Source organism: Argentina silus, assembly GCF_951799395.1.
Source record: "Argentina silus genome assembly, chromosome: 8".
Classification (NCBI taxonomy): domain Eukaryota; kingdom Metazoa; phylum Chordata; class Actinopteri; order Argentiniformes; family Argentinidae; genus Argentina; species Argentina silus.
In genome coordinates, this window is record NC_139662.1 from 9561139 (window position 1) to 9588958 (window position 27820).

Genomic DNA, 27820 nt, shown 5'->3' on the forward strand with positions numbered 1-27820 from the left:
AGTGTTACCAGATTTTAGAATTTGCAACCTTATCAGTGGGGGGATGGAAGCTGTGAATGTGTATACACATGCTCTGCATCATACAGATGTTTGATGACAGACTTTGTTCATGAGTTTAAGTAACTTTTGTGTCCATATGTTGATTGTTTTGATAATAGGCTCAGTCTGATCAATTTGACATGTGAACTATAGCAGTATTCACATTTTGTGAAGAGATTGCAAACATTTGATGCACTCAAGCCTCCAAGCTATCCTGTGTTTCGCCATCTCCACTGAGGGCTTGTTGATAGTGGCGTTCAATTATTGAGGCTGACTAGAAAATGGCGGCTTCCTGGGCGGCATGAGAAGATGTAGAGTTTGCTATTTTTTAACCGATATAATAATCCGGGATCTGACTCTGTGATTTAGTCCCGCTCTCGAGACTTTTGATTAAAGTAACAACTCGAAACGAGTAAGTATATTGTTCTAATGATATTGCGGATTTCTTAATTTTGCGTTTTATTGTGTAGGCTAACGGTATCGCCGCCATTTTTCTTGAGGGAAGCTAGCTAGCTAGCTAGCTCAAGGCTAATGAGAAAAAGATTCTAGATTATTATTTGCATGAATGATTTATTGAAAGACGTAAATAAAGGCGTCAAACTTGAAATAAATATTTTCCAATTATTCTATCATATTATGAATATCTTAGTTTTCCGTAATTCATGAAATGATAATTCACCAGTAGTAGCTGTCAAAGTAGCTTGAGGATAAGCGTAATGACTTGCTAACGACGCGTTAGCTGTATAGCTAGGGGGAGGAATGTGAAGCTAGCCTGTATCTTGGTTTGTGCTTCTGTCTGGATTTCAACAATAACATTGATTTAGAGTGCATGCATGTGAACTGTGAATCAGATCAATGTAGTTGTACTGTGAACGTTGAAAGTTGAACCATGAGGTAGTGTTATATCACATTAGCTATGTTTTTTGACAGCACGTACTAGTAGCTAGTAAGCTACCATCCATTTTTGTCAAAAATGGCGACACCCAGAACAGAAAGGCATGACATTTTTTACAGCGCAACAACAACAAACCAATGCAACAATAAACATACACTACTTATTTTATTTAGATTGATCAGACAGGCGACCACAAAATTGGCATATGAACACGTAGTGCACATGATGAGAAGGTTACCATTTGAAGCATGAAAGGTGTGCATGTCTGCAAAAATCGTCTTTGCATCTAGAATTGTTAGCTAAGTTATCTGGCCAGCTTGTTAGCTATCTTGCTAAGACTTGCCTGCAAATTCTATGCTGCAGCATTTTATCAGAACGACCAATTTTAAACCACAAATATGTGTATGTAATATATAACTTAAGATTTCTCGCAAACATCATTTTCAATTTCATGATGTGCCCCAAAGTACCTGGGATTATTTTACAAAACAATAATTTTGGAACTGTGGTAGCAAGCTAGCTCAGCTAAGTTAGCCAGCTAGCTAAAGCCGGGCTCGCCGCCTGATTTGGCTCTGCCATTTTTTTGGACGGTCTGTTTTCTGGGTGGTTTGTTTAGTTTGTTAGCTGGCTACAAGATGGCGGCACCCATTGAATCGCACCGACCTGCTTCTATGGAAATTTAACGGCAAACCAGAAACATAATGCGTATTTTATGAAGCGATGCATACAATAGCTCTGCGAGTTGTATCATTTTTCATGGCTGTACATTCATGTTGTTCCGGATCTACATTCATTTGACCTGCCGGCTTTTTCATCTTTTCTGCAAAGCGTCTAGCTAGCTAAAATGGCGACTCCCATACGTTTTCTTTTGCATTTTCTTAGCTAACTAGCTACAAGCTTGTTAGCTAGTTTGGAAGACTAGCAGTCCAGATATAATATCGTCTGTAGCAAATCTTTGAATGGACTTGAAGTAAGATCAAGGCACATCAATCTCGCCTTGCTTTGGAAATTGCTTTTTGCGGAGATTTAGTACAGAGAGCAAGAGGACGCAATTTTTAATCCTGTTAGCATAGCGTTAGCCAGCTAGCTTATTCAGCTGGCTAGTGACATAAGCTAGTTTGCTAGTGGCTTTGTGGAGCAGTATTTCTAGTTTTATAACAAGTTGACTACGAAAGACTTTCTATTTGGATTTTTTCCCTCAAAGAGAAACGTCATCTACTGGCACCATGGCATCTGGGACCACTGGCTCAGTTCTACAGCCACGGTGGAAGCGGGTGTTGGGATGGTCCGGCCCTGTCCCCCGGCCCCGACACGGTCACCGTGCCGTAGCAATCAAGGAATTGATGGTTGTTTTCGGGGGAGGCAATGAAGGAATAGTGGACGAATTACACGTCTACAACACAGGTAAGTGATTACACTCAAAGTGATTACATCAGTGTAAATGCAGTCTGCAGATGAAACGCATATTATGCATGCAACATTTTAGCTAGTATCGCATGCTAGCGTTTCCGCTATTGTGCAAGCCCTAGCAGGTTAGCATCATCAGCAGGATTCTGTATCCCAAAGCAAACGTATTTGAATGTAATAAATGCATGTTTTCCTCATGCAGGTTTGTTGCACATTGTTATCCAGCCCCTTTGCAAAGCTAATGTCAGTTGGCTTGCTATGTTGGTTTTAAAAAGATTGTACAGCAGTTGCTGCCACTGTAACGTTTATTGTGGCTGTTCGTTAGCTAGCGGCAATTGCCTGCTAATTGATGTTCAACGCGTCGTTGACGTGCCATGAAATGTAATGGGATAACTTGACCGTCATTCATTTTTCTTGCAAACTAATCGTTTTGATACTTGGTTTCCAACACATTTGACAGTTGGGGATTCTTCCCAGTTCAACTAGTTAAAATAGCTAGATATACAAAAAAAAAAGTGCCAGCCCCGCGTTTGCTAACTAGCCACGGCTGGACCTCTGCCTATCCTGGCTTGCTAAGCAGCAAGTTGGCTTGCTAGCGTGGCTACAGACACCGTACGCTGTCGTGCGCCTAGCGGAACTCACCAGAGTAGGGAGATTGGAGGGAAAATACAAAGAGAAATGGCGGGTTTATACAAGACACCGACGTCATCATATAAACAAAGCTCCATCCAGTTAAGTCTTTCAGATTTCTTAATTTTTCATTGACATGACTTTTTTTTTTTTTTATTGCCATAAACCTGATAACCTAATATACAGGTTCACTATTGTTAGCTTGGTTACATCCTAGAAATATAAGTCAAATTCCATTGGATATAGTGCTGCTTTGTAATTAAGAATTTATTATGTTTCAGCGACCAACCAGTGGTTTATTCCGGCTGTTCGTGGTGACATCCCACCGGGCTGTGCTGCATATGGTTTTGTTTGTGATGGCACCCGATTGCTTGTTTTTGGAGGAATGGTCGAGTATGGCAAATACAGCAATGATCTATATGAACTGCAGGTGAGTGCTCAGATCACAACTTCTCTTGTCATATCAGCTTGTCCATTACTTTGTGGAATTTTCAGGCATAAATAAAACGGTAGAATGTCCTGCCCATATAATTAGAATACAGGTCATCTCTATGGCCAGGCTCAGTACTTGTATACTAATCATACCTATATTTTGAAGACGTAGCATACCATCAAAATATAGCATTAGGAGCATCAATAGTAATAACACTAATTTGGTAAGTCACATAGTTGTCATTTGTATGAGAACCTGCCTATGGCCATACTGTAAATTAAGCTTGTTATTGAGTAATTGCAAGGTCTCCGTGTTTGCTTATGATTCCTTAGGCCAGCCGATGGGAGTGGAAACGGTTGAAGCCCAAGGCGCCCAAGAATGGTCCCCCTCCCTGTCCCCGGCTGGGCCACAGCTTCTCCCTGGTGGGGAACAAATGCTATCTATTTGGAGGGCTTGCTAATGACAGCGAGGATCCCAAGAACAACATCCCCAGGTAACAAAAATCTGTTGGTTTTTTTAGGGGGGGGGGGGGGGGGGAGGCACAGCACAGCATGATGATGGCAAACATAGCAACAAAAAAAAAACCTTCTCTTGGTCTAACCCTTTTTCCTTGTCTTTTCTTCTGTTCCAATCCTAGATATCTGAACGATCTATACACGCTGGAGCTGCGTGCAGGTTCCACTGTGGTGGGTTGGGACATCCCCATCACCTACGGAGTGCTGCCCCCTCCCCGCGAGAGTCACACTGCTGTGATCTACACAGAGAAAACATCCAAGAAATCTCGCCTCATCATCTACGGAGGCATGAGTGGCTGTCGTCTTGGTGACCTTTGGATCTTAGACATTGGTGAGTGTAACTAAATCAAATATGAGTCACTATCACACATTGTATACACATTATAAATGCGTACATTGCCTCATGTGTGTAAGAAATGTTATGAGACATTCTTTGTTTTTTTCCCGTAGGCGTGAATGGAGCTTGATGATTTGTTTACCTTTTTCCCCGCAGACACTTTGACATGGAACAAGCCCTTAATAAACGGTACAGCGCCTCTCCCCCGCAGTCTCCACTCTGCCACAACCATCACCAACAAGTGAGTAACTGTCATGTCACACTCACAAACCTCCATGTGCTGTTCCTCTTTTAGGGAGAGAGAGATTCAGCTTGCATTTTTCCATCATGGGGTCAAGGGAGGGCTGCTGTCCGGTTCTCTACCCTTCGCCCCAAAATGTGCACTTTTTTTGCAGTGAGCGAGTGTGCACTTGTGGAGAAGGGTAGAGCACTCTAGGAGAGCGGGTGCACACTTTGCGGAGGATAGCACAGCTCCTGGTTTGTTTGTTAGAAGCTCAACTGTCTCTTCTGTGCAGGATGTACGTGTTTGGAGGTTGGGTGCCCCTCGTGATGGACGACGTGAAAGTGGCAACACACGAGAAGGAGTGGAAGTGCACAAACACACTCGCCTGCCTGAACCTAGGTATGTCTGACACTACTTTCATATAACTGTTTTGAATGTGCTTAATATTTAATTATGGCTCAGGGGGAGAAATGTTAACCGTTGAATCAGTTATCAGATTGAGCACAAAATTACAATGACAGTTTGCCAAAGCCTATTTCTCCACTGCATCATGCAATCATGTCCCCCTTTCTGTCCCCAGACTCCATGATATGGGAGACAGTTCTGATGGACACACAGGAGGACAACATCCCCAGAGCCAGGGCAGGACACTGCTCAGTGGCCATCAACTCCAGGCTCTATGTCTGGAGTGGCAGAGACGGTTACCGCAAGGCCTGGAACAACCAGGTGTGCTGTAAAGACCTCTGGTACCTGGAGACAGGTGAGTTCACCTCTTCATGCCATTTTGTCAATAGGATTTGTTGAATACTTAAAAACAACACCGGCTCGTTCAGAGAGATGGATGTACATATGCTTTGCCTTATTAGACACTAGTTGGAATTGCTTGGATCAAAGTCTTTTTTAGCTGTTTTTTAGCTGTTGTAATGAATTTGTTGAAGTATCAATCGTCAAGTGTCTGTTTTGTCACCACAGACTGAATATTGAAAACGGTATTTTATTCCTTAATAAAAATACAGGGCCTTAATAAATTGCAAATATGACCCGCCATATATCTGCGTTTTGCCTCCACAGACAAGCCAAATCCACCGTCGAGGGTGCAGCTGGTCCGCGCCAACACCAACTCCCTCGAGGTGAGCTGGGGCGCCGTGCCGACCGCAGACACCTACCTGCTGCAGCTGCAGAAGTATGACATCCCCGCGGCAGCCGCCACCACCCCGGGCGTCAGCGCCGCATCCTCACTACCCGCCAACTCGCCCAAGAGCCCGGCCGCGGCCGCCGCGTCGCAGGCCGCCCAGAGCCTGGGCATCACGTTGGTCCCCTCCCCCACCAACACCATGCCCGGGAGCCCGCTGGCCGCTGCCACCGCTCGTGGACCAGGTACGGGCTCTTTTTTACCTTTTTCATTTATTTTTTTTAACACTGATTTTTCCTAGAGACAGATTATAAGCATCCCCCGATTTTAAAAGCATCTTCACTGGAGAGTCTCCATTGTACGTTTTTTGCGCAGATAGTAGGATTCATTTGTGTATGGGGAAACTGGCCCCTGAGGTGTTATGATGCCTATATGTCACAAAGATAGTCGGGTTAGTCGAGCTGTGAGCAGGCTGTGGTTAGCTTCATACCAGGGATTCTTTTCAGATGTGTGTTCTAACCACGCTGTTTTTACCCCTGCAGCTATTCTGAAGGTGGCTGCTCCCCACTCCACCACAGGGACGTCCATTGTCACTGTGAGACAGGCCAACCAGGGAGGGAAATCCCCTGTCACGGTTACATCCCTTCCTGCAGGTGTCCGCATGGTTGTTCCCGCCCAGGGCACCCAGGGAACGGTATGAAGGCTTATGGATTTATTTATGCAAATGTTTTCCTTTTCTCAGTTTCATTCTTTCCTAATCCTGTGATAATTCCCAATTCCATTTTCATGATTTGTTTGTTTTGCTTTTTTTTTTTTTTAGCCAATCGGCAGCAGCCCTCAGATGAGTGGCATGGCTGCCCTGGCTGCAGCTGCTGCGGCCACTCAGAAGATCCCGCCCTCCACTGCTACCATGCTACCGGCTGGTGCCACCATTGTCAAAACAATGGCAATGAGCCCCGGCTCCACGACGATGAAAGTTGCCTCACCTGTTATGGTAAGTAAGCTCCGTGGACAAATATTACCCCTGCCAAGTAAACGTCTGTTGTTAATAATAAACTGTGCTGGCACAGCAGATCTAAAACAACACCACCCTGATCCTTCATCCTCAATCCTTCATACTCCCAGGGTTTGTGTCAATTACTTTGTTGTCGTGACATGAAATTCAGTTCACTCATTGAAAGTTGCCCTTAGGAATCTGTTAATTGGGAATGCTATTTACTGTCTATTGCCCTCTATTTGCTCTGACCTAGAATATTTTTTCAAAAGCAATACAAATTTGGACGCAAAAAGAAAGTTCCACTGTGTTCTGTGATGATTTTTCGATCCATGAATTCTCCAAATCACTTCCTTCACTGCCAAATTGAAAACTGAGTTGACCCCCGACCCTGCATGTGCCTGTCTGTTCCTCACACATCTGTTTCTTCTGTGTTATTTAGGTGAGTAACCCTGCTACCCGCATGCTGAAAACTGCAGCAGCGCAGGTTGGCACCTCGGGCATCGCCACGCCCAACACGCAGACTCGCCCCATCATCACTGTGCACAAGGGTGGCACCGTCACCGTTGCCCAGCAACACCAGGTGGTCACCACCATGGTGGGAGGAGTCACCAAGACCATCACCCTGGTCAAGAGCCCCCTCAGCATGGGAGGCAGTGGCACTCTGGTGAGACACTGGCATGGATAGTTCAGAGGAGATTCATTTGATAGTTGTCTTTTCCCATCTTATATTTTTGTCAGTACCTCTTCTATATAATGATAATAATGATAATGCTAATAATCTCCACACATGTTTTTGTCCTATTATAAATGTATGTCTATCCCCCTCAAACATGTAAAACAATTCATGCTAAATGTGACTGTCTCCTATGTCTGTCTAGATCTCCAACCTGGGGAAGATGATGTCAGTGGTCCAGACCAAGCCTGGGCAGACAGGAACTGTGACTGGTCAGGCTGGCTCTCCTCTCACCCAGATCATACAGGTCAGCTTTATAATATGTATTGGAGATGTTTCTTGAACTTAAAAAGGTTTTGAGAACTTTGAAAATGTCCCGTCAAAGTGTATGTTTTATGAGTGCGGGCCCCTAGATGGAACTTAAGAATTTGGAGATCTGGCCAGCTGGTTAAGAAGACTTCTACCCCTGGGTTAAAAAAACAACAACAACAAAAAAGTTTTTCTATATGACGTCAAACGTGACTAACAGCAACCTCTCTTTCCCTTGTCCACCAGACAAAAGGCCCTCTCCCCGCGGGCACCATACTGAAGCTGGTGACGTCAGCGGACGGTAAGCCCACCACTATCATCACCACATCCCAGGCCGGGGGCGCAGGGAACAAGCCCCACATCCTGGGCATCAGCGGCATGTCCCCCACCACCACCAGCAAACCCGGCACCACCATTATCAAGACCATCCCCATGTCAGCTATCTCCGGGGCTACAGGACAGCAGTACTACACATCAGGGGAGTGAAAACACGATTTATGGAATTCTTTTTTATGTGAGGTCTGTGTTTTGTGAAATGAATCCCATGTATACAGGTTTGTATGGAAGAAAAATGTGTTTGAGGAGAGATTGTTTTCATCTATGCGGCCGTTGGTAAGAAAAAGAGACACGTATTTCAATTAATGTTTTCATGTAATGCCATTTGTAAAACCAAACATGTACAGTATGCATCGGAAACTCCAATCAAGTTTCCTAAATGCATCTCTGTGCAGTACATTTGGTAGACTTTTATGTTTACAACTGTTTATGTTTATGAAACTAATGTGTATCCATGTATTGCCGATTGTTAGGAGTGACTAGCAGTGGAGGGATGAAGTCTCCCATCACTATCTACACCACCAAGATGATGACCCCTGGGACCCCTGGCAAGATCATTACTGCCATGCCCAGAATGGCTGGGGCTGGGCAACAAGGCCTCACACAGGTGAGAGACCCATACCTCTCTTTTCTAACCATGTAATCTACAATTTGTTGAATACATGAAATGACAAACAGTTTTGTGGTCCCATTTTTGAAAAATCAATTTGTCCGATTTGTTCCACCCTCAACCAAGAGCTGGTCTGCTTGTGTGTGCCTGTGGTCCAACTTAAAAATCAATGTCTCTACCCACGACAAAGCCCTGGTAGTTTATTGTCTCATGTATATCGACTGATGTTGCTGATGTGTATGACAGGTTGTGTTGAAGGGAGCGCCAGGACAGCCAGGCACCATCCTGCGTACCGTTCCCATGGGTGGAGTCCGTCTCGTCTCCCCAGGAACCGTTTCCTCCGGCAAGCCAACTGTAACCACCCTCGTTGTCAAGGGAACCACAGGTAATCAGCTTAACCGTGCTTAAGTGTAGCGGAACATGAATCAGCACAATTTGCTAAGCATCTTTAGCCGCAAAGCTCTCTTCACGCATGGTGTAATGCTATTGTTTGGACTGTTGCTTTTTTTAGGCACTCGCTCTGGTTTGTCTATGGGACTCCTTTTGGCTGGTTTTGTTCCATACTATTAGATATTATACCACTGCTGAACCAAACTGAGCTGTACTGTGCTGTCCAGGTTACGCACCCACCATAAATGCAATAGTATTTACTATTATGATTGGACTTTTGGGACCTTAATTCCCTGAATCACAAAATAAACAGCATGGTGGTGTCTGTGTTAATCTAATATGTCTGTATGGCACAATAGTGTGGACTGGTTCTGAATGTGTTCTGATGTCTCCCTCTCTCTACAGGAATGACTACTCTGGGCACAGTGACTGGCACCGTGTCCAGCACTCTGGCAGGAGGAAGCGTTTCTGGTGCCAACGCCTCCCTGGCCACGCCCATCACCACCCTGGGCACCGTCTCCACCCTGTCCAGCCAGGTGGTGGCTGCTGCCCAGGCCAGCATGAGCTCCGCCCCCACCCAGGTGACCCTCATAACCACGCCCAGCGGCGTGGAGGCCCAGCCCATACAGGACCTGCCTGTCTCCATCATGGCCTCGCCCACCTCCGAGCAGCCCAACGCCACTGCGGCTGAGGCCGGAGACGCCCCCGGGACGGTGACGTTGGTCTGCTCCAACCCGCCCTGCGAGACCCACGAGACCGGGACCACCAACACGGCGACGACGGCGTCTTCAAATATCGGCGTGGAGCGCGTGTGTTCAAACCCGCCCTGCGAAACCCATGAAACGGGCACCACCAACACCTCCACGACCGCCAGCTGCAACATGGGGTCCAATCAGGCGGCAGGTACCAGCACTAGCGGGCCAGACCCCGTGTCTCCTCTCCCCTCCTCCTCCGGCCCAGTGTCCCCCTCTGCCGTCTCGGGGGCCAACTCGGTCCCTGGGGTCCTGCGGCCAGAGACCCTCCGCACGGGCACCACCTACACCTGCACCACGGCTCGCTCCAACATGGGCTCTGGCATGACGGGCACCACACAAAGCTCCTCGTCCGACAAGAACAAGTCCTCTAACGGAGGAGGAGGCTCTTCCCTGTCCTCTCCCGTGTGCTCCAACCCGCCATGCGAGATGCAGGAGGCCGGCACCACCGAAACGACAACCACCACCACCACGGGCGTCCAACAACAGGTGTGCTCCAACCCCCCTTGTGAAACCCACGAGACGGGGACCACCAACACCTCCACAACAGCTGCCTCCAGCATGGAGGGTGCAGCAGGGCAGACGGGGACTGGGACAGTGCAGAGGGTCTGCTCCAACCCACCCTGTGAAACCCACGAGACAGGAACCACCAACACCCCTTCCACAGCCTCATCCAACCTGGCTGGAGGCACGGTGCAGAGAGTGTGCTCCAACCCCCCCTGTGAGACACATGAAACGGGAACCACCAACACGGCTACTACTGCCACAGGTACTTACCGTGATCGACATGATGACCTTCTGACCTCTTCACCTTCAGAGTTAAAATCTGTGCTCTCGCTTCGTCAAAGCTCTCTGGGATAGCAATCCCATTACCTCAACTATCATGTTTTCAGTGTTCATTACAAGAGAAGATTCAATCTAGAGATAACGGTTGCATTCCAATCACTCTTTATGGCACAAAGATTGCTCTTTGTGGTTCCTGAGATGATAAACACCTCTCCAGGCCTTGTGAGATCCGATATGAATCTGCATTGTGTCAGCTGCAACGAAGACTGAATAGAGATTGGAGTGCAACCCGTTCACGATTCTGTGGTTTTAAGACATCTTACCTGTGTGTACTGTTAGGCCTACCTGTGTTGTAATGTCATATTTGTATTCATCCAACCAGCCCAACCGAGTGGAGATGGAGCCCAGGGGGACAACGGTACCACAGAAGCCCCCTCGTCCTCGTCCACGACAGAGTCCTCCGCTCTCACCACCCAGAGCAGAGCCATCACCACTGTCACCCAGTCCACCCCTGCCCCCGGACCCTCTGTACCTGTAAGGACACTCCTATCATATCAAACTTGATTTTGAAAAGTGCATTTAAACATCTCAACACATTAAATGCTAAAATAATACAATATTATCAATGCCTTCGTATCCACAGTGAACCGATTTAGGGTCTATAAACATTTTAAGTTAGGACATCAACACAGCTGCATATCTATGGCTCTCTGGACCATCACTGTACAGTCACATCATGGCAGTCCTCAGTATTGACTAAATTGTTTTCCTTTTAAGTTGTAGCATTCAGTTATGGCTATTTTACCATCTTTTAAATCAATCAACTTTTTCTGTTCTCCTCTCTCCTCTCCAGGTGATCTCCTCCATGTGTGGGGAGGGGTCGAGCCAGGAGCAGAAGGAGGGGCAGGCCGAGAGCTCTGAGGCGGTAGCGGCTGGCGCGGCGCCGGAGGAGGAGCCCATGCAGACAGACGAGGGCGTGTCCCTGGAGGATGCCGCTGCGGCCGCGGGCGAGGCAGCCGCCATGCTGCAGGTCCATGTGGAGGGTCTGCCATCGGCCATGGAGACGCAGCCCAGCCAGGGAGAACAGACAGAGGTATACAGCAGCACACAAAGACACCACTTGGAGATTCATCGTGGGGGGCTGTTCAATTGCACAAATGTAGCCGTCCTCCGTCCTCCCTTGAAATGGTCACTGATCTAACATGATTGGATTGGTCAAAGCAACCTCGTCACTGCATTGCTTTCACCAATCCAGTCATGTCCGCTCAGTGATCTCCTCGAGGGAGGAAGGGAAGGATACATTACAAGAGTATTCAAACAGGGCCAGTGCTTATCTGATCTCATTTAAAAGCGAGAATGTCAATAACCCCCCCCTCTCTTTGTGTGGTAGATGGAGCAGGGAGGAGGTGGAGCTGGCCTACCCCAGGAGCTGATGTCCCAGGAGGGGCAGCAGACCACCATGATGGTGACGGGCCTGACCCCAGAGGAGCTGGCTGTGACGGCTGCAGCAGAAGAAGCAGCCCAGGCCGCAGCCACAGAGGAGGCCCAGGCTATGGCCATCCAGGCTGTCCTACAGGCCGCACAACAGGCTGTGCTGAGTGAGTACACAGGGGACTGGTTTACGTGATGAACACGCTGCACTGTGGTATATTATGAACAGTCTGGGCTGAATTTACCTGAAGGTTCTTGGCACTCCTGATCTGAAGTCCACTGTAAGTGATGGTAAAATGATGATCTTCGCTCTGCAAAGTCTATGAGGAACACAAGTCTCATCTCCACCTTCTCCTTCTGCTCGTAGACGAAGGAGACTCCGGTCACGACGGCCAGCATACCACCACCATCCCCATCGTCCTGACCCAGCAGGAGCTGGCAGCCCTGGTGCAACAACAGCAGCAGCTTCAGGAGGCCCAGGCTCAGGCCCAGGCCGCTGCTGCCGCCGCCGCCGCCGCTGCCCAGCTACAGGCCTCCAACCAGGCGGCCTCCCTGCCCACCGAGGGCCTGGCCCCGGCCGACAGCCTCAACGACCCCGCGTCGGAGAGCAACGGTCACGAGCTGGCCTCAGCGGTCACCAGCGCTGTAGCCAGACTAGCCAGTACTTTCGCCCCGTCGCAACCCATGGTGGTGGCCAGCCCTGCCAAGATGCAAGCGGCCACCACTCTGGCAGAGGTAGCTAACGGCATTGAGTCAGCAGCAGGGGTGAGTGTCTACAGCACCGTAGAACTGACCTCTGTTATGACCTCTTCATGATGCATACCATGAGCTGGTTTCTTGGACGCAGATAAAGCCTCGTCCTGGATTCAAAATAAGAGACTCTCCATTGTCCTCTCCAATGTCCTCTAATCACCTGGTCTTTTACAGAGGCAAGGAGCCCCGCCTGCAGTTGTCAGACCCCCTGTGAAGAAAGAGAACCAATGGTTTGATGTTGGAATCGTAAAGGTGACCAATATGGTCGTCACCAACTTCTACATGCCGTCAGACGACTCGGCCGCTCCCGATGTAAGACGACCAGAGGCATCTGGTTTTGTTTTCAACGAGGTTAATCTAATCTCGTGTCATCTAGCAGACAATGAATCAAATGTATCACTTAATGAGTACTAATCTCTTGTTGTAATTTATCGCAGGATGACTCGGGGACAATGCCAGACTACAGCCAAATGAGGAAGATGGAGTTGCAACCTGGAACAGCCTACAAGTTCCGGGTGGCAGGCATCAACACATGCGGCCGCGGCACCTTCTCTGAAGTCTCTGCTTTTAAGACCTGCCTACCGGGCTTCCCTGGAGCTCCTTGTGCTATCAAGATAAGCAAGGTAAAAAGCCTGATGCATTACATGATATCCACATTTTAACATATGTCAACATATGTTCATATCTTATGTTCTTCATCCCATTGATGTTTACCTATCTTTCTCTTTTTTCTTTCTCCCCCCCCCCCCCCCCTCAGAGCCCAGACGGTGCTCACCTGACCTGGGAACCTCCCTCAGTGACGTCGGGGAAGATCATCGAGTATTCCGTGTACCTGGCCATCCAGAGCTCCCAGACCACGGAGGCCAAGACCACCACCCCGGCCCAGCTGGCCTTCATGCGGGTGTTCTGCGGGCCCAACCCCTCCTGCCTGGTGCAGTCCTCCAGCCTCTCCAACGCGCACATCGACTACACCACCAAGCCCGCCATCATCTTCCGCATCGCCGCCCGCAACGAGAAGGGCTACGGCCCTGCCACACAAGTCAGGTGGCTCCAAGGTGAGCAAAGCCTAGCCTTCCGTCAGCGTTCTTGTCTTTCAATTCTTAGCGTTATAGCTACATTGTATGACACTCTTTTTTGGTGATTATGACTTCTGTTCATCTTCGTGCCTTTTTAGTTGGTGTTGATCTGAACTCAATGGTCCACTGTGCTTCTTTTTTTGGCAGAAACCAGTAAAGATGGCTCTGCAGCTAAACCTGCCGCCAAAAGGCCAGGCACCTCGCCTGACATGTAAGTATGGTTCCTACTACTTTATTAGTAGAATGATGAAATACACCATCTAAAAACAACTGAATAAACAGTTCACTTATTTGATTCGCCAGTGCAAAGTCAGAAATGCTATTTTTTTGTTGTTGTTTTTATATATATATATATATATATATATATATATATATATATATATAACAGTTTTACCACTCCAGTATTCCAACTACCATGTATTATTTTTCTTCTTTAGGAAAGCTACTGGTCCAAAGAAGGCCAGGTCAGACCAGTAAGGGGTTCCTCTACCCTTCTTGTCCATGACTATGACTGAACTCACCTTTCTACTGAATACAACACCCCAGCCTCAACCAAGACCAGCCCCCCCAACATCAACAGCCTACAAAGGCAGAAATCAAGATGAAACTCTCAGAACCGACTCCCATCACTGGACATTGTGGTGCCATGGACGCCTTATTTCAACCTATATTTTTTATTGTAATATTGATATCTCATGTTATGTTAAAAGAAAATCAAAAAAACAGTTGAAAGCACATAATTACTTTTTGCTTATTTTCTTGACATGATTTTCTGTGAAATCAAAATCAAACAGTTTCTGTCAGGTATAACTGTAGTACTAGTTTGTTCTCTCTCCCACATGCTCCATAGCTTATCAACACAAGCAATAGACAAAACAAATAACAGGTCATTGCTGAGTGCGTGTATCATCATTATATTTCATTGGGGAGTCGCGTTCAGATGGAGTTTTGCTGTAGAGGTTGCAGGATACCAAGCATCCCGTGGGGAAAAATACCACCAAAATGGAAAACGAAACAGCACTTGGGGATAGCACTGTTCTCCATTCCAGAGGAAAAGACTTGTTTCATATTTGTACATCAATCAAGACTCCTGTCCATCTTACTCTGTGACATCACTGTGTGCTTGTGCGTCTCTTGAGAGGGAAGGAGTGATGTAAGGAATAGAGTGTCATTGGAAAAAAAGAACTTCAATTCATGTAGATTTAGGAGACTCTACTTTATTCTCTCTCTTTCGTCACTCGTTTAGCGACTCAGATAGTGTCCTGCATTCATGGGAGGAAATGTGGTGGTTGCCGGGGTGATACAATGTTTTTTTTTATAACAAGTATTTGACAAGTAATGTGACACTTATCTCTCAGAATTGGTCTTACAAGGACATTTTGTACTTGGTCTGTGAAAGTTGAGAAAAAAAGAAAAAAAAACAACTGAAGAAGAGGAGGAAAGAGGATTATTATTTTATTTTTTCTTTGTTTATTTTCAGATTTTGATTAAAGGAATGATTTGCAGAAAAAGGCTTCTTATTGTCACCTTTTGCTCATTTCCCCTTCCTCTGCCTTTTTATAGTCCATAGTAAAATGCATTTGTGGAATCTATGGATCGTAGGTTCTTTTTTCCTATGCTTATTTTTAGAGAGTTGCGAGAATAAACTGGGATGTTTGCCCAACTTGTTGATAACCATTCTACATTACTTTTTGGTGTATTCTTTGCTTTACAAATGTTTAAGTATGCAAGTGTGTGTAATGTGACAAAGGTTTCCAGATAGTTGACGTACGTCTTTTTGAATGGAGATAATTAGCTTCTCTTTTTTTTTCAGCGTTGGGAAGAAATGTTGGTTGACAAGAATTATTGGCTGCGAGTTTGGGCTCAGTTGTAAATTAGTTCTTTCATGTAGCAAGGAGTTAAAAAAAATGCCTTTTTATATAATTATCTGTAACAAAATGTTTTTACATGTTTGTCATCTCTTGGTTGCTTATATGTCTTGATATATAAAAAGAAATGGAACATTTGTCTCCCTCCCATGAAATAATGTTTCATGTGTTTAGCTTCTGTTTTCTCCCCCTTTGATAGCAACTTGGTTTGCTGCTAACCCAGATGCAGAAAGTTCTTGGTATGGTTATTATGCTCAAGTTAAGTTGGCAGAGATGTCATCAGAAAAGGTTGTATTGTGGCAACAGCTGATGGAAAATTTGGCGGTTAACTGATTTTTGGGTATTAACAAACTGTTTGTGAATATTACTCTGGAAAAATAAAACTTTTTAGTGCATCTTTTTTACCCCTTTTGAGGTGTGAATTGTTTTGTGTGAATATGTGCACCAACAGGGTGAAGAGGCCACTTCTGCCCAGGTTTTGAACCCTGAAGACACCCCCAACCCCTCCACCTCCACCCTAGTCTTGCATTGCCAAACTTCCAAGCTTAAAAGAAAAACTGGGAAAGAGGTAGAGAAAGAGTATTGAGCTACTTCTCCCTTAACCTACACAAGCTTTTTGACATCTCACCACTTCATCATTCAACACAATTTACTGGATAGTCCCAGACCCTGTCCTTCACAATGTACAGTACATTAGGCCCAAGCAGGTGTGTGCATTCAGAATACAGTCGCATAAGGACCTAGAGATGTTTATTTAAGTCATGTTTTTACAGAATCATATAATCATAGAAATGATGATTCACTACCAAAGGGTTTGCTACTGCCTCACTAGACAGTACGACCACGCCCTCTGTCTGCAGAAGTGGGCCAAACGGTCACGTGTTAGCAACAGCGGTCGATGTCGTCAATGTAAACAGTCATGGATGCTGCAGCAACTAGCTTACGATCAAATAGCATTTCTGGGCAGTAAACTATTCTCTGCACTGTTGCTTTAGCCATGGACCAATACAGTATATTGGGTAGAATTGGGGAAGGAGCCCATGGGATTGTATTTAAAGCGAAACACATCGAGGTATGGATTTAATTGAGCATTCAATGTTCAGCTCCATCGCCAACGCTAGCTAGCAAGCTAATGTCTGCTGTAGTAAACGCTAGCTAAATGCAATCTCTTCTGTCATTCTCAAGCCATTTACACAGTTATCCAGCATGAATGTCATTTCTCTGCCACAGACAGGAGAGACTGTTGCATTGAAGAAGGTAGCACTCAGGAAGCTAGAGGATGGGATACCCAATCAAGCCCTCAGAGAAATTAAGGCTTTACAAGAGATTGAAGACAATCAATATGTAAGTTCTTATCAGTATGGAATGAGCAAACCGTCAGTTCATTGGCTTCAATCTGCCCAGTCGCATTGTTGAAGATATACACTTTCCATGCAAAGTACATTTACTTCTTTGATTCTTTGCATCCACTCTCTTCCTCTCCTTCTCCAAAAAAACATTGGAGGAGAACTTCTGAGGTACTTCACCTCAGACCCTCTCCTCCAATGTGTTGCAAGAAGGAGGCATGGAGAACGGACACAGAGGAGAACGGATGCGAGGAATGAGGGAGAGTCTGTTGAGATCCACCGCCCCCTCCCCCTGTATCCCCTCTAGGTGGTGAAGCTGAAGGACGTGTTCCCCCATGGCACAGGCTTCGTGCTGGTGTTTGAGTACATGCTGTCAGACCTCTCTGAGGTCATCAGGAACTCCCAGAGACCTCTGACAGAGTGTCAGGTCAAAGGTTACATGATGATGCTGCTGAAGGGTGTCGCCTTCTGCCACGAGAACTCCATCATGCACAGAGTAAGGTTTGATCGTGTGCCACACGTGTGACTCATGCCACACTCGGCTTGCTGTCTCTTGAGTGTCTGAGATACACAACTTTTCTTCATATTCGTTCTATTCACAGTATCCAGTCCTTTCATTTATTTGTCACCTAGGTCTCACGTTGCTGTACATGCACAATGTTTACGACGCATTTCAACTCAGGGGCTTATTGTGTGTGAGTGCATAATCTTGTTGATGAACGATCGTGGTCATGTCACCAAACTGATGCCGTGACCTGGGTGAGGCTTAACTGGTTTGTCTCTGCAGGATCTTAAACCAGCCAACCTCCTCATCAGTTCTACTGGTCATCTAAAGATAGCTGACTTTGGCCTGGCAAGGCTCTTCTGTAATGACGGCGAGCGGCTCTACAGTCACCAGGTGGCCACCAGGTAGCCTACATTGATACACACACACACACACACACACACACACACACACACACACACACAACCTGCCAATGGCCTAGATTACAGGTGTTGGTGTGACATTTATAGTCTGGTGAAACAAAGAGATGTTTTCACCGCTAGATGTGCATTGCCTTGCAAAAAAGCGGGACACTGTATATGAACATATCTCATGTTTTAAGCACTTTTATAAACAACTTTCTGAAAGAGAGCAATATCATGATATGCTCCAAATATCACAATATTCTATAACATCTACTATCGGTGCAACCTTATACAGATGGGCATGGCAGAATCATGAATTTGAGTGATTTACTTGACACATGGGTTGACAGGATGACTTAGCTTAGGCTATACATGATGATAAGGATCCGATTATATCTTTTCAGGTGGTATCGAGCACCAGAGCTTCTTTATGGGGCTCGAAAATATGATGAAGGTGTAGATCTTTGGTAAGATGCTTCAATTTCTCATGTCAACTGGGTCACAGAATGGTTGTTGTTGTTGTTGTTGTTGTTGTTGTTGTTGTTTTTGATTTGAAGAGGTCACTACATTCATGTGTGTTCAGCATGTTTGCATATTTCATATGGGTCATTGCATATTTCATATCAGCATCTCCTACTTATCCACAAAATGATACACCAGGTGGCAGTAATGCTGCTTTCTTTCCTTTTCTTTTTTTTTTTTTACACTTGCTCTGCTTCTGAAACTGTTAACTCCATTGGAGAAATTACTCTTTTCAAATCACCTTTCATACACTGATGCAACACAATATGCTTTACAGCAATGTGAATAAAAACAATTAAAAGACAACAAGACAAAACATAAGAGTTTAACAAGTCTAACAGCTGTGGGAGTTTAGAACAGTCCCAGCAGAGAACAAGTGAGGACTTTGAGACTCATGCACGGTCAATAAAGTTAAAAGAACTGAATGACTAAAAGACTTAAAGCATGGTTTAGCTCTTACACCTTGCTTGGTTTTTTTACCCCAGTTCTCATCTAATTTACACAGGGCAGTTGGATGTATTTTCGGGGAGCTTCTGAATAACTCTCCCCTGTTCCCTGGTGAGAATGATATCGAGCAGCTCTGCTGTGTGCTGAGAGTCCTTGGAACACCCAACCACCAAGTGTGGCCGGTGAGACTGCCCTCCATACAGACACAATTATGAAAATATCATGAGTCATGTTTGCATTGTGGAGGTTATAAGTTAGCCTGGTAGTTGTCAAGTGAAATACATTATTCTGAATCTACTGTACTGCAATTAGTTAGAGTGATTCTCGGCAATGGAGAATGTCTGTGTCACTTACTCAGTAACAACAATGCCATTGACTAATGGGATTTAGGCTAACTCCTGTAATGGGATTCTTGACGCTGTCTGCCTGTGCCTTGTCTCTGTCTGTGTCTGTCTAGGAGATCACAGAGCTTCCTGATTACAACAAGATCACCTTCAAGGAGAACCCTCCCATCCCTCTGGAGGAGATAGTCCCAGATACCTCAGCTCAGGCTGTAGACCTGCTGAAGAAGTTCCTCGTCTACCCTTCCAAACAACGCGTCAGTGCCAGACAGGTCTGCTCATTTTTCAAAAGACTCTTTATGGATAACACACAATTTGGAATTTTCAATGATTCTCCTAGCAGTTTAGCCCCATCAGTTACCCTTGTATTATTCTACTTCGGTCATATGAATAATACAAGAAGAATTGATGGGGCTATAATTCCTCCTCCTATTTACCTGGGGGCATTTAGGACTTCTGTTTATAGTTGTCTTCCCAGATGATCAAAAGCTAATAATGAGCCAATTGATTTGAAAGCAGAAATGATCTGAAATGGTCAGAAACTCCAGTCTCAGAACAACTCTCTCTCTCTTTCTCCCTCACCCCTCTCTCCCTCCCAGGCTCTGCTCCATCCCTACTTCTTCACGGACCCCCTGCCTGCCCACCACTCCGAGCTCCCTATCCCCCAGCGAGGAGGGAAACACTCCCGCCAGCGCCTCCAGCCTCCTGTAGAGTACTCTGTGGATCTCCCACTCAGAGAGAGCCTAGTGGATCCTGAACTGATACAAGGCCATTCTTGGTGTTTATGACCCCCCCCCCCCCCCAAATGTATAATGCCACTTTCTAATATTTGTATTTATTGTTTTGTAAATCATTTCTATTGTGACATGAGGCCATATTCACCATTTTTTATGTGTGTATTCTGGAAATGAAACAATTAAAATGTGTCATGCAAAGTCTCTGTAATGGATGCCTATTCTTTGTCAAAACAATAAAAACAAACAGATAGAGTGAACGGTATATTTGCTTGTTGCTCTACGTGTGTCAGTTGTTTGAGAATAACAGTGCCAGCCGTGCTGCCTCATGCCTCCCAATGATAAACCTCTTATCAGAGTTCAGCAGACACATCCCTCCCTTTCGCTCTGTCCTTACAGACTCAACTGAAGTCCTTCTCTCAAGTCATCTTTCTCTCTCCCTCTCTTACCCCTGTTAAGAGTAGAGGCCTTCCACTCATTCCACTTATCCTCTATTTTGGTTGTAAGTGTGCCAATCAAGCATCCCTGGCCCTGCATTGTTCAAAAGCTATAAAGGAAATACTCAACCCACTATCTCTACACATGCAAAGACAGACCGATATGGCTGCCCCAGTTACTATTTATAGTTAGTTATATAGTTATATCATTCATAATTTTCATGACTTCACCTACACCTCACCTAGTACTGTTCTGAGAGAGATACTCTAAATAGATGCTCTTACTGTACTGAGGAAATATGCTTAGTCATATGCTGTGTAATAATGCAGTGCTGCCTGCTATGAAGTACTTCATAGCAGTACTGTAATGCCCTGTAGAATGCTAAATACTGTGTCTATGTTGTCTTTTCAATGTTTTCTGATTTTGTTTAGGAGTTTTCTTACAGCAACAATTATTTTGAAAGTAGATATGCATAGTGTGAATCCCTCCCTGCCACCCAACCCGCACACACACACTTCCACACTTCTAATTTCCCTGAAAACTAAATGAACAAAGGAGGGAGAACAGTCGGTACACTTTGGTTAACAAATGATCCCCACAGTTTAAGCTCTGTCCACTTTCCCACTGTGGAAAAGCCATATCTCTTGATATGATTGGAGTGTTGGTCACAATTTGCATTACTGCTCCCCACTCAACTGTTAAGTTGAACTGTATTTATCTGAATGCTGTCCTTTGTGTCTTTTATTGGCTCTGTTCAGCTATTGTGTTTGTATGGATTTACCTCTGGGTTATATGTTCTTTTTTGTCCTGTATGTTTCTTTCTCTCTCTCTCTCTCTCTCTCTCTCTCTCTCTCTGCTTGTATCATCAACAGGATAGATAGGTCAGAAGGAGCAATGTGTAGTATCAGGTTATAGATCAAACTATTTCACATATCTGCCTTTTGATACTCGTTCAGCACATGAGTTTCATCACCCTAACACCAATGAAAATATTAGGTTGATTCATGCAGTACAGTGGTGGGGTTTTGGAGGATGAGGTAGTGACCACTAAGAGGTTTCGGTCTAACCTCTGTCACATGTTGACAGTTACTGAAGAAGTTATACTGAAGTTTCTAGAGAGTGTTCCAACTGGAGGCGGGAGGCGCAGTATAGGTGTGTCTGTCATGGCTCGAAAGAAAAAAAAGTACATCTCCTACACCCCCCCACCACCACCACCACCACACACAAATGCACGCATGCAAGGAAGCAAGCACACACTCACACACACTCACACACACACACACACACACACACACACACACACACACACACACACACACACACCCCTCCCACAGGTCCCCTCCTCTTAGCCTCAGTGAGTGTTACCCAACTCACCAGACAGTATCTACCATAGGGTGCCCCATACTACCAACCACAACTCTATCTTACATACTCTTTGACACTTCAACCTTAAACCTCATCATTGCTACACTGGTCTTTGGAGACCCCTGAAACACCTGAGCAAAGCAATTCTGGATAGAGGTCATAGATTCTGTAAGTAATTATATGTATTAGATATTGGAATTACACACTTTCATATATGGGTTTTCTTTATATCCCTGAAACATGTTTCATGTGTTATTTTAATAACTGTGTAGTGGCATACATTTATAACAGCTAATTTACACCTGCTATTATTTACTATAACTATAATAATAATAATAATAATCATGATAATAATAATATAACTACAATAACAATAATACTAAATAGTTTGATTGAACAGAAATACATGCAGTTTACAGTCATATCACTTCAGAGAGATTATCTCTTACACACGGTCACCGCAGGACATTCATTTACAAATGTTTAAGGATATAAACATACACATTTGCTATTTCCATTGTAGTCCTCCTTCTATACAACCTGACTGAATTTAATAATCCACTTATGAATTACTATAGTTTTGTGATTTGGTCAATTTAGCAATATCTCAGGGAAATAAATATTATGTTGAAAAAAAGTAGACGCCCATTAAGTTTGAATGAAATTAGACAGACTTCATGCAAGGCTTGTGTGCATGACTAACAATATCATAACAAATTCATATTTACTGGAGGAGACAATGAACGTCTCCCTCAACAAAAGCCTATAATTGAAGTGTCAAGCAAGTTCAAGTATTAAGCAGTATTACTAATAAAGTATTGTATTCTTTATAAATACAGTTGGTAGAAGTATAGCCTACAGTATATTTAACGTTAAAATACAGCATTTCTATATGGCATGATCATCAATGTCTCAGATGTGATATGTGCTTGTATCAATATGATTCCATATTGATACCACCAGATCTAAGCCATCTACATGATCTCTTGTTTCTGCAGGTTACAGTGTGGACGTTATCACTATTATACACTGTACACTATTATACAGACGTTCTACAGCCCAGCCACTTCCACACTGATGGAGGAGTCATCAGAACATCCTTGCTGGACGTCCCCAGCTCTGATGCCCACTGAGGCCATGTCAAGCTTCTCCACACAGGCTAGTCTAGCCTCTCCTGAGCCCCTGTACCACACTGCAGAGTCTGAGTTCACCAGCCTGCCTTCCTGCCTCTCCAGCCACGGCTCCAGCCTCAGCCACAGTCGACACACACCTTCCTACAGACACAGCCCAGGTTAGTGATCCCATAAGGGTGTTGGTTACCCTCTCTACTAGAGGCCTATGATTCTTTATTTGTCTCTATACTTTTTGTTTACCATCTGTAATAGTTCAACCCAATGTTTTCACGAGGCAAATGTATTAATACCTTTAACCAAGGAGTTACTGCATACTGCATTTAATCTTGGAACCCAGAGTCTGACTTAGTGTGACTATACGACTTTAACCTATATTCTCCTTGCTGCCCATGGCTGGACTAAAAACAAACACGAGCTACTCGGACACTAACAGTTGTTTTTGTTTCAGTTCACCAGGTCTACTCTTCCTCCCCGCACGTCAACAGTGTCCAGTGGTTGGAAGGTACCGGAGGCCAGCCACTCAGCTCTTCCTACACCCCACCCCCCTCCGCCTGGTACAGCAGTCCATTTACCAAGCACCCACATACCTCCTCCTCCTTCTCGCCCAAAACGCCCATCTCCTCCTCAGCCACCCCCAGGAACGAGCATCCCTCCCCGGAGTATGACCTCCATGAAAGTCCCAGGCTTCAGGAGGCCTTGAAGGGGGAGAGGTTGAGTCCCACCAATGATGAAGGAGGGAGCAGTTTCCTCACCCTCAACCCTGCAGCAGGGGACGGCTACAGCCACTCGCTAGGCTACTACAACTCCTACAACTCGTCCTCCACCCAGGACTACAGCATGGCTGCTCTCTACGCCTCCTCAGGAGGTCTCTACCCTCCTTACTACTCACCAAAACTCCGCAACAACCACAAGATCAACCTCTCTCCCCCAGGTAAGAAGTCTCTCTCTTACTCACTCCCTCCCTCCCTCACATTCCATCCCTTGTGAAATCAGAGGTAACACAAACAATGGTATCCTACTGGATTTGGCTGAGACAAAACCAACCTCAATGTTGGAGATGAATTCACGGTGTGAATGTTAATGCTATATTAGTCAGTGAGGAAATGTAACAGTATTGTGTGTGTTGATACTGACATGATGCTCTCTCTCTCTCTGTCTATCCTGTTGCAGAGGACCGGGAGTGTGTCAACTGTGGTGCCACTGCCACCCCTCTGTGGCGCAGGGACGGGACAGGGCACTACCTCTGCAACGCCTGTGGACTGTACCACAAGATGAACGGTCAGAACCGACCCCTCATTAGACCCAAGAAGAGACTGGTAGGTTTCTACTGACAGTTAGAGAACTACGGTTGGCGTCATAAAATGACACAATAGCGTTATTAAAGGAAGGGAGAATGGTGTCGTAAAAAGGCAATAAAGATCATGTTGCTTCATTACGGATGGTCTTGAATGGTTAGCTAAATAAAAGAGCATAATATTATCCTCCTTGTATCTGTTCCAACCCACCCCCTGTGTGAATTCTAACAATTCTCTCTTTTGCTGTGAACTCTCGGGGATGAAGCCTGTTTGTCTTGTAGCTCCTGAGGTTTATGTTGAACATTTCTGTTTCTCTCCTTAGATTGTCAGCAAGCGAGCAGGCACCCACTGTGCCAACTGCCACACCAGCACCACCACTCTGTGGAGACGCAACGCCAGCGGGGAGCCCGTCTGTAACGCCTGTGGACTCTACTTCAAACTGCATAATGTAACAATTATACAGATTATATGTACAGTACATAATGTAGCCTCCCAGCCACCCTGCTTTCCACTTCAATGAAATTGAAAAATGTATACTCGCCTTAATATTCAGTCCTGTTTCGTTCTTCAGTCCTGTTTCGAGGGCCGCCAATACATATTTACACCTTTTTGTTGTTTATTGTTAATATTCATCTACATTTATACGAAAGAAAATGTCTGCCTTTTCTCTTCAGGTGAATAGACCACTTACCATGAAGAAGGATGGCATCCAGACGAGGAACCGTAAAGTGTCCAACAAGAACAAGAAGAAGAAGAGTGGTGGATTGCTGGAGACAGAGCTGTACTCGGACCTGTCCAGGATGCCTCCATCTGAAGACCACATGAACATGAACCCCTACATCCTGGGACCTGGGTCTCTGCTCCCCTACAGCCACCCCTCCTCCCACCTCCTCCCCACCCTGTCATCTCTACACCCCTCCTCTGCCATGCCGTACCACCCTTACCACCCTGCAGCTGGCATGATGCCCACCATGGTGTGAGACAAGGGAACAAATTCCATCGATTGCAAACAGCGGGTTTCCAGAATAACTCCAACATAGAATTGTTCTAGTGCAGCAAAAAAAGCATGATTAATTTGGGGTGAAATCGTTGTACTGATTAGATCTGTACATTCATTATTATAGCAGAAGCATCCTGTTTTTGTGTTATGCTGGAAAACCACTATCTGACTTCAATTTTTGAATGAGGGTCAGGGTCATGAGGACAAGGCAGGTATATAAATATGACAGGAAGCAACACCTCATATTGCCCCTATCCATCAGATATGGAAACATTAGACAGAAGAGGAAAGGTCTTTGTTATGGTTGTGAGAAACCAGTTAGCACAGAAATGAGATACTTATGTATCATGTGAAATGCAAACTGATATAACTGCATAACACGTTGTTTGATAGGATTGATATATAAAAATGTATGCCTTTTTACTTTTGCCTGGTATTTTAGGAGAAGTGAGGGCATAATATGTAATGAATGTGGTTTTGTAAATGTTTGTCACTGACATTTTGCTATGTATACAACTTTGTAATCCTCTCCTGTGTCTGTAAGTTATATCAAAATAAATACCTTTTTGAATATGGTCTCTGAAGTGATTGAAAGATTTATCGAGCCATCCGTTGGATTCAAAACTATACATAGATTCCAAACTGAAATGCTGTACTATGGTATAATAGAACTCTGCTATTACAATGACAGGACAGAAATGTTACTGTTAATGTCCCCAGTGTCCCAACATTATGTTTTGTTGCTTAAAAATAATACATTTCTGTATCTTACGTTTTATATTATGGTTTAGCAGTGGCCGATGGATTTTCTGTTATAATGATGTCTTTGTCCACAGTAGACCATAGCACAGGCTCACTTTGATAAAGTTTCTCTGGCAAACTGTGTATGCAAATTCAGCACTTTCCATACCGCTGCAAGGATGTGGCAAAAAAACGTTTTACTAAAGGGTCACACTTGTTTCATTTCAACTACAATTGACTTTGTGTATTCAACAGCCTCTCTCCTTATCAGACTTTTCATGGTCATGGAAAATGTGAGCATCAATGAGTGCTCAGTTATTTCTGTTGAAATGTGATGGAAAAGTTGATTTGCATTGCATTGAAATGGAAGTGGAAGCCCTGTGTCTAGACGTCTATGTCCACTTTATATCCGTTGCTGTGAAATACATTATTTTTCTAAGCATCACATATAGGGTCTTTCATTCAATGCTTTTCAGTCAAACAATAGTTAGATACTAGCCAGGTCGCCCTGGATCTTTTCACCAAGTCCTATGGCTGTATAGCATGACAGCGACAGTAACAGGAGTTTAAGAAGGCTCATAGCCCAACAGATCTGGTGTGATACCAGGTAGTAAAATCTGTTATGCATTGGTCCAAATGCCCAGGATGGCACAGCCAACGGCATATGATGACGCCCTCTCCTTGGCCTTTGCAGGATCAATTTAACAAGCAGAAAGAAGGTCTACTGCTTCTCAGTTGTGGTTTAGTCAGAGGATATACTATTCCCCATTCCTTAGATTCATCCCTATTCCCAACATTTCTAGTGTCACTGGGCAGTTGTGGCCAAGACAGTTGTGGTAGTCCAGACCAAAGCAGACTCACTCCTTTCCAGGCCTTGTCTAGGCCTTGTTAGCTCTTCCTCATTCGCTGCAATGATGATGTCAGTCTCCCACCAGCAATCCAATCATCAGCCGGCAGGAAGTAGCCAGAGCCCAATCATGGGAAATATCCGATATTTCTAACGGAGAAACAGGTTTAGGCCCAGGAGGGGAACCATCTTCATAAATACTACACAACATTTTCTGCACAATCCTCCACTCCCCCCCTCCTCCTCCTCCCCTCCATCAGCCATACACTTTCACGTTGACCACATAGCTCTCTTAACACCTTGCTTGGAGGCCCATTATGCAAGGCTTATGGTTTTCCGGACCCCCAGAAAAAAATTGAGAAAGAGGAAAAGGGAGATGCACAAAAGGAGGTTAGTGGTGGAGGAGATGGCATGTGCCCTGCTCATTTGCGGCTCTAACTCTCTCTTTTTTTTCTCTTCCTCTGTTTGAAAGCGAAGCCGTTCTCATCTGGTGGGCTGGGCAGTTCTAGACTGGGGAAATGGCAACGAATGACAAGGAGAGATTAGCAACCACAGGATAGGTCCAGTCAACGCACATAGGGCCCATCCGTTGCACTCTCACCCTTCCTTACCCTTCGCTCTCTCTCTCTCTCTCTCTCTCACTCACCACAGTCTGTTGGTGAACAGTTATTTGTCACCTTCAACACTACCTTAGACCTTTTCCTGACTCCATCTCTCTACATGCTTGGCCCTATCAAACTGCACAGTTCATATACTGTATCCTGTGCAGTTAAACTGATTGTTGAAGACCTTTATTCAAGTGGTCCATGGAAGATGTCTGATCTAGGAAGTGATCAACCAAATGCATTGCCTTTGCACTATCATCCATAATCTCATACACTCATAATCTCATAAAAGTATCAATAAATCCCATACAAGGCACATTATGCAAAAAGCACATAGTAAAGATGAATTAGCTAGTCTTATTTGATCATAAACCATTATCATACAATGAGGAACAAGCCATCAAGCCGACATCCCAAGGTCAATTTATTCCAATTTCATAAAAATCTAATTGAATTATGTTAAGAGTCTTTCTTCCAATGGGCATTAGCTGTTGTGCCTCAACAC

At 45.0% G+C, this 27820-nt stretch overlaps 3 protein-coding genes across 6 annotated transcripts; all 3 read left to right on the plus strand.

Moving 5' to 3' along the window:
* The first annotated feature begins 321 nt into the window (after positions 1-321).
* Positions 322-15996, plus strand: hcfc1b (host cell factor C1b). Of its 3 annotated transcripts, none has more exons than XM_083675846.1 (26): positions 322-451; positions 2139-2338; positions 3253-3401; positions 3737-3897; positions 4042-4250; positions 4413-4497; positions 4772-4878; positions 5060-5239; positions 5551-5856; positions 6154-6305; positions 6432-6605; positions 7048-7272; positions 7487-7588; positions 7837-8066; positions 8398-8533; positions 8783-8921; positions 9332-10447; positions 10847-10998; positions 11318-11557; positions 11855-12062; positions 12263-12660; positions 12823-12960; positions 13086-13271; positions 13406-13703; positions 13872-13935; positions 14162-15996. In XM_083675846.1, exons 2-26 carry the CDS (start codon positions 2161-2163, stop codon positions 14199-14201), a joined length of 5373 nt encoding a protein of 1790 aa, XP_083531972.1. In that variant the 5' UTR covers positions 322-451; positions 2139-2160; the 3' UTR covers positions 14202-15996. The 3 variants fall into 3 exon arrangements, with proteins under 3 accessions (XP_083531972.1, XP_083531973.1, XP_083531974.1); XM_083675847.1 differs by having other exon boundaries at positions 12263-12630; XM_083675848.1 differs by lacking the exons at positions 322-451; positions 2139-2338 and adding an exon at positions 2581-3072.
* A 534-nt stretch (positions 15997-16530) lies between these two features.
* On the plus strand, positions 16531-20147 carry cdk20 (cyclin dependent kinase 20). The gene is made up of 8 exons (XM_083675461.1): positions 16531-16664; positions 16823-16936; positions 17246-17434; positions 17726-17847; positions 18252-18314; positions 18875-18998; positions 19274-19429; positions 19757-20147. The coding sequence occupies exons 1-8, from the start codon at positions 16590-16592 to the stop codon at positions 19943-19945; spliced, it is 1032 nt and encodes a 343-aa protein (XP_083531587.1). The 5' UTR covers positions 16531-16589; the 3' UTR covers positions 19946-20147.
* Positions 20148-21709: 1562 nt separating this feature from the next.
* On the plus strand, positions 21710-25685 carry gata1b (GATA binding protein 1b). 2 transcript variants are annotated; one of them, XM_083675464.1, is made up of 6 exons: positions 21710-21862; positions 22693-22985; positions 23276-23758; positions 23998-24143; positions 24445-24570; positions 24797-25685. In XM_083675464.1, the coding sequence occupies exons 2-6, from the start codon at positions 22772-22774 to the stop codon at positions 25100-25102; spliced, it is 1275 nt and encodes a 424-aa protein (XP_083531590.1). In that variant the 5' UTR covers positions 21710-21862; positions 22693-22771; the 3' UTR covers positions 25103-25685. The 2 variants fall into 2 exon arrangements, with proteins under 2 accessions (XP_083531590.1, XP_083531591.1); XM_083675465.1 differs by having other exon boundaries at positions 22753-22985.
* The last annotated feature ends 2135 nt before the right edge of the window (positions 25686-27820 follow it).

Bases quoted from the DNA above. Each gene is read 5' to 3' on its own strand.
- hcfc1b (XM_083675846.1), top strand. From the start codon at position 2,161: ATGGCATCTGGGACCACTGGCTCAGTTCTACAGCCACGGTGGAAGCGG. The intron at 5,857-6,153 runs GTACGGGCTCTT...TTACCCCTGCAG, and splicing joins TGCCACCGCTCGTGGACCAG to CTATTCTGAAGGTGGCTGCT. The intron at 8,067-8,397 runs AGGGGAGTGAAA...TTGCCGATTGTT, and splicing joins GGACAGCAGTACTACACATC to AGGAGTGACTAGCAGTGGAG.
- cdk20 (XM_083675461.1), top strand. From the start codon at position 16,590: ATGGACCAATACAGTATATTGGGTAGAATTGGGGAAGGAGCCCATGGG. The intron at 16,665-16,822 runs GTATGGATTTAA...TCTCTGCCACAG, and splicing joins TTAAAGCGAAACACATCGAG to ACAGGAGAGACTGTTGCATT. The intron at 18,999-19,273 runs GTGAGACTGCCC...GTGTCTGTCTAG, and splicing joins CCAACCACCAAGTGTGGCCG to GAGATCACAGAGCTTCCTGA.
- gata1b (XM_083675464.1), top strand. From the start codon at position 22,772: ATGGAGGAGTCATCAGAACATCCTTGCTGGACGTCCCCAGCTCTGATG. The intron at 23,759-23,997 runs GTAAGAAGTCTC...ATCCTGTTGCAG, and splicing joins GATCAACCTCTCTCCCCCAG to AGGACCGGGAGTGTGTCAAC. The intron at 24,144-24,444 runs GTAGGTTTCTAC...TTCTCTCCTTAG, and splicing joins TTAGACCCAAGAAGAGACTG to ATTGTCAGCAAGCGAGCAGG.